This window comes from Moschus berezovskii, chromosome 6, assembly GCF_049115385.1.
Source record: "Moschus berezovskii isolate FMDL1 chromosome 6, NW_MosBer_1.0, whole genome shotgun sequence".
NCBI classification, from domain to species: Eukaryota; Metazoa; Chordata; class Mammalia; order Artiodactyla; family Moschidae; genus Moschus; species Moschus berezovskii.
In genome coordinates, this window is record NC_142465.1 from 29,724,565 (window position 1) to 29,730,797 (window position 6,233).

General features: G+C 48.1%; 1 protein-coding gene across 1 annotated transcript; it reads left to right on the forward strand.

Annotated features, from left to right (window-relative positions):
• The first annotated feature begins 1,279 nt into the window (after positions 1–1,279).
• LOC129537182 (glycosylation-dependent cell adhesion molecule 1) lies at positions 1,280–3,833 on the forward strand. The gene is made up of 4 exons (XM_055396606.2): positions 1,280–1,456; positions 2,134–2,178; positions 2,969–3,193; positions 3,703–3,833. Exons 1-4 carry the CDS (start codon positions 1,393–1,395, stop codon positions 3,831–3,833), a joined length of 465 nt encoding a protein of 154 aa, XP_055252581.2. The 5' UTR covers positions 1,280–1,392.
• The last annotated feature ends 2,400 nt before the right edge of the window (positions 3,834–6,233 follow it).

Below are 6,233 nucleotides of genomic sequence, written 5' to 3' on the forward strand. Positions count from 1 at the left end.
GCATTAGCACTAGAGTGGAGACAGACTGGACACCAGAAGGGCAGTGAGAAACAGTGAGAATGAGCCTAAGCTGGAGATGATGCAGGCCTGAACCTGCAAATTATGAAGTGTGTTAGGAAACAAGCCTGCAGGGCTACAGACATGTACTGGAGAACACTGTTCCTAAGTGCCCTCTAAGAGAGGAGGTGGCCAATCAGTGGGGGAAACTGGGGAGGAAGGGAGGTGGGAGACAGCCCAAGACAAACTTCCTTCGCTTCACAGCCCCGCTTAAGGAGAGAGCAGTGCCCAAGCCGTCAGAGGGGGACTGCTAGCCCCCTGGTTCTTCCCTCCTGCAGCCAGAGAGAGAAGGCCCTGGTTGACGCAGCTCACAGCTCTCTGTGGCCCACAGGTGGGACCTTACCCTCTGTGGGACCCCCACGTGCCCAGCAAGCCATGCTTCCTACTGAGGACAGGAAATTCAGTCACAGGGACAGCAGCCCTCACCTTCCTGGAGATGATCCAAAAACAGGCTCCAGAGGGATCATCAAATCCTCTGGCCAGAGGAGGGCACAGGAGGTCAACCAGTTCAGTCCCAGGCCCAGGAACAGGCCTCAGGCCCTAGGCGCAGCCCCCACCACCTCTCAGATGCCTCTCTGGGTGTCCTGCTATCCTATCTTGTCTGCTTCTAGAACTACCAGCCCCTGTATGTATAAGACATAGGGTCCAAAGTTAGACTAACATAGGTTCAAATTCACCCAGATGTGTGACCTTGCGTAAGTTGCTTCACCTCCATGAACGTGTTTTTTTGTTTGATAAATAGCACGTATTTTAACAACCATCATGATTTAAATAAAATGTCCCACATGTACAAACTCAAGACAATGTCTGGCGTTCATTCACTCTGCTCATCTAATCTGTCTCTGCTCTCCTGGGGAGATAGATATTAATTTAATGATCACTTAAACAAAAGTGAAATTCTACCAGTAATAAGTACCGTGAAGGAGGGAAACTCACACCCTGGTAGTACTGTGAACATGTTTTTGTCTGATAAATAGCATATATTTTAACAACCATCATGATTTAAATAAAAGATCCCATATGCACAAACTCAAGACAATGCCTGGCATATAGGTAGTCTGGGGCTGGCTCCCTTGGCACATTCCAGGCCAGGGGGAATGCTGGCACCTTGCTTTCCTGTTAACTGGTTTCCCAGAAGTTCCAGTTCCCCAAAAGAAATGTATTCAGAATAGGGAAATGGGGAGGGGAAACCTGGTTTGTTCCCAGGTCCAATCCTGACCAGATTCCCAGAGCCGATCCCTACCCTCAAATAAATAAGGCCCCTGCCAGGCAGGAGCCTCCTCAGCAGCACCAAGCACCCGCCCCGGGGAAAACAGACGCTGCTACAACCCCACCATGAAATTCCTCTGCGTCCTGCTTCTGGCCAGCTTGGCCACCACCTCTCTCGCCATCCTTAACGGTAAGTCTGGCTTCCATCAACCTCCCGCTGTCCCCTGGGGTCATTGAGCCGTGGCTGGAGAGACCTCAGTGCTCCAAAGGCCTTCTGTTAATCCTTGTGATGTGTTGTGTGAAGAGGTCAGGAGATGCAGTCAGAACCAAACATTCACGCTTGGATAAACTTAGGGACAGAGGCAGGGGGCTAGGACACATGACCCCAGGAATCCTGCACCCTAGAAAACCTGCGGCTGGGACCAAACTGAACCCAAATTAGGGCAGACTATGGGTCAATATAGATTCAGATTAGATTCCAGGTTCAGATGATGCTGGAAACCCCTGGTAGAGTCACTACCCCTCCATGGAGCTTTCTGCTTTCCTCTGTACAGTGAAGCCAAGACATAGACACACATACATTCAACAGCTATTTATTGAGCACCTAATGTATGTCAGACACATAGTTCTAGATGCTTGGAACACAGTCTCAAAATACAGAGATCTCGGTCATCATTGAGATTACACCCTAGGGGAATAAACCAACAGTAAGCACATTAAATAAAGCCCAGTGTGTTAGAAGTGCAAAGGAAAACATAAAACATGGTAAGGGAGAGAAGAATGCTGGGGAGGAAGGGGCTGCATAAGAGCATCTCACATGTTAAATGTCTTCAGACCTTCGGAAAATTTAACTCTCTTATTTTTCAGAGCCAGAAGATGAAACCCACCTGGAAGCTCAGCCCACAGATGCCTGTAAGTCTCACACTGGCATCCTTTAAAGTAAGTCAGTGGTGGTAAAAGATTGTTCAGTGAGTGATGAACAACGACGAATTCTCCATCTGAGAAAGAGGTGGAGCAAAGTCAATCCCTTCTGATGTTGGATCTTAATCCTTCCTACAGCACTAACTGGCCAAGCTCTAGGGGCCAGAAGCTCTTTGAACAGCACTTCATGCTGGTTAGTCATTGGAGATGGGTATGGGGACTATATCTCACACCTGCTAGCAGGTGAGGAGTTTCAGCTCACCCTGAGGGGAGGATGCTTCTGCAGCTCCTCAGTCCCAAGCTCCCTATCCCACAAAATCCTTGAACATTGCAGGACTCTTCTTTGTGGATCATCCATAAATACGGTTTAGTCTCGGGCTAACTTCCTACACATACACACACACACACACACACAATTTATGTGGCAAAAGTCAGAGAAGGCAGACCCAAGCAATACCCAAAATTCAGGAAAAATAAAAGAACCAATATTTACTGAACCCCCTCCTATTTGTCAGACAATGGGACAGGTATTTGCATAGTTATTCTCTTTTCATTAGGAAGGTAAATTTGCTAAAAGTGCAGTTCCTAGTCAAAGGCATCCAAGACCAGGTGCTTGTGGATTTTGATGCTGGCACAGGCCATCAACCCTGCTCTATGATAACTGGACAATGACTTAACCATGGTGGCCACCAGTGTTAAGGGAGATAACAGAGAACTGACTGGCTACTCCTCACCATGAGCTCTTTCTCTGCCTTCACCTCCTCCATCATCTTGGTCCCAGCTGCTCAGTTCATCATCAGCAACCTCCAGATCTCCAATGAGGACCTTTCTAAGGAGCCTTCCATCTCCAGAGAAGAGCTGATTTCCAAAGAGCAAATTGTGATCAGATCTTCCAAGAGACCACAGAATCAAAATCCCAAGCTGCCTCTGTCCATACTCAAGGAAAAACATCTCAGAAATGCTGCCCTTGGATCAGAAGAGACTACAGAACACACTCCCTGTGCCGGTAAGAGGTGGGGAAATTGGGAAGGGGCTGGGCAAACAGTAAGCATCAAAAGGGGGTGAAAGTGGTTGGGTTAGAAAGAGAAAGGAAGCTGTAGCAAAAAGGAATGAGAGAGGAATTGAGAGAGTAACACTGAAATGTATATGGTACCATACATAAAGTAGAGAGCTAATGGGAAGTTGCTGCACAACACAGGGAGCTCAACCTAGTGCTCTGTGACAGCCTGGAGGGGTGGGGTGCAGTGGGAGGTGGGAGGGAGGGAACATATGTATACCTGTGGTTGATTCATGTCGATGCATAGCAGAAGCCAATACAACCTTGGAAAGCAATTATCCCCCAATTAAAAATAAATGAAAAAAAAATCTTTTTAAGAAATGAGAGTTAAAAGTAAGTCAAATAACCCATTAGTTGCCTTTGCCAGCGCTGTGGAAAGCTGTCACTGGAGTGTGGGGGAGCAGTGAGGGTGCAGGGCGATAGCTCTACCCTGACTTTTCTCTCCCAATATTCCCCAGCATCCACCACAGAAGGAAAACTGATGGAGCTCGGTCATAAAATCATAAGTAATCTGGAAAACACAGTGAAAGAAACCATAAAATATCTGAAAAGCCTATTCTCTCATGCCTCTGAAGTCGTGAAGCCATAGTAATGGGGATGCCCACAGCCCAAGTGGGCCGCTGCAAGTGCCTGCATCACCCACACGGCTTGCCTCATCACCACCATCTCTCAGCTCCTCAAGTCCTTTATTAAAGCATTGCCTCCCAAACCTGGCTCTGTGTTGGCTCTGTAGCACCAGGAAGGAAGGCCCAAGGCCCCCACCCCACCAGGATCCTTCCTTTGATTTTGAACTTCCTTGTCACCCCATTCCTTTGACTTTAAACTCTTCCTCCTCCTCTTCCACCGGCTTCCCTGGTGGCTCAGTCGGAAAGGAATCTGTCTGCAATGCAGGAGACCTAGGTTCAGTCCCTGGGTGGGGAAGATCCCCTGGAGGTGGGCATGGCAAACCACTCCAGTATTCTTGCCTGAAGAATCCTCATGGACAGAGGAGCCTGGCAGGCTATAGTCCATGGGGTTGCAAAGAGTCGGACACGATTGAGCAACTAACACAACTTACTTGCTTACTTCCTCCTCAGTTTACAAATGTGTTCAAGTCTCCACATCCCAAAATATTCTTTGTGAAGTCTTGGCCCTTCTCTGCAGCTGCCCCTCCACCTCACGCACCACTGCCCCCAGGCTCCCTCACCCACCATGCCCACCTCACTGGCCTGAAGTCTGCCTTGCCCTCCCACCAGCCTGTGACTGCTCCACCAAAGCCCACTGAGTCCAGTGAACCCTGTGACTGTTTCACAGTCCTGATGCTCTTCACTCTGTCTGTAGAACTGGACAGAACATTCTAGAATGTTCTTCTCAGGGAGATGCTGCACTGTCCTGGTTCTCCAAGCTCCAGGTTCAGGTTCCTGCACATTCTCTGACTGCATGCTGTGCTCCCAGGCCCCATCCAGTGCCTTCTCATTCCTTCTTCACTTTTCTTCCTCATCTATACCCTCATCTGCCAAGATTTCTGCTTCAACTCAGGGTGGGCGACTCCATCTATACACACAACAAACATCCACCAAGTGCTTCCTACGTGCCAGATTCATCCACAAATGTGTGCCAATCTCCCTCAACTGTAGCCAGTTTTTACTGTCAAGGCATATGGAACTCACTGTGGGGGAAAGAGCATGGGAAAATAAAGTAATAAATCTCTTTTTTCTTGCAACTAGAGAGAAGACTCTTCACTCCAGGACAGATAGGCTAACAGGAAGTGAGATGTGAGATAATAGAAAACGTGTATATTGGTCTCTGGCCCTGGTTCTTGGCACAGAGTTCCTAAAACCCTCATAACTTCCTAAGTGATGAGCACATTAGGAGCATCTCTTATTCTAACATTTGGTCTTTGGCCCCATCTATGACACAGGGTCCCTAAAACCCTTGTAAATTCCTAAGTGATAATGGCACTAGGAACATCTTTCGTTGTACTGAGGCAACTCTGGGTGAGTTCCTGGATGACAAACCATGGTTAGAAGCTGGGAATTTTCAGTCCCGCCCCCCCAACTTTTCCTAAGTGAGGGCAGGGCCTGGAAATGGAGTTAATAATTGATCATGCCTATGTGAGGAAGTCTCCATAAAATCCTGATAGTGCTGGATTCAGAGAATTTCCAGGTTGGGAACACATCCAGGGACCAGGACGGTGTGCAGCCCAACGGCCATCAGGACCCTCCCAGACCTCGCCCTGTGTATCTCTCCACCTGGCTGTTCATCAGTATCTTGTATCACATCTTTTAATAAGCTGATAAAAGTGTTTTCCTGAGTTCAGACATCAGGGCCATTATGTGTCCAGAATCTAGTGCATGGCTATTTGTGGGGTTTTTTTTTTTTCAGGGCTAGGGTGGAGGCCAAGAAACTCTTAGTGAGAGTTCAAGGTGCAAGAGAAAGATATTGTGGAAATGCCTCATGAGTGCATTCTCCAAAGAGGCTCTCTAGTGCTGCTGCACCTGCTGCTTGGGGAAGAGCCTGTCTGGTTGGTGCTCCTCTTGAATGTGATCTTCAGTGGGCAGCTCGTGGCAGAACAAGGGCAGAAAGCTAGCTTACTCAGTCAGGGAAGAATATAGTTGTAACACAAGAGGTGATGGCCAGGCATCTCCACGACAGTTTCCTTCTGACAGGTGGGGGCACTGAGCTCAGTCAATCAAGTTGCCAATGCTTGCACCACACCATAGGAGAAACTCAGTGGTATCTGAGAGAGTAGCACGTCACCAGGATGCTCTCAGTTCATGCCATCTCTTTCCCAACATGTAAATTTAAACTCCAACTGATAGAAACCTCCAACTGTTACCAAGTCCAAGCTCTCTCTGCTAGCCACACGACAGGTCAGTGAATCAGAGACAAGGTGTTGAGTCAGCTCACCAAGAAGATGGCAGACTAATGTCTCAAAATAACCACCTTTTCGGGGTCTGGATGCCAGGTTCTTTAGCAGATCAGAGATGGGAGGAGGTGAGGAAACAAA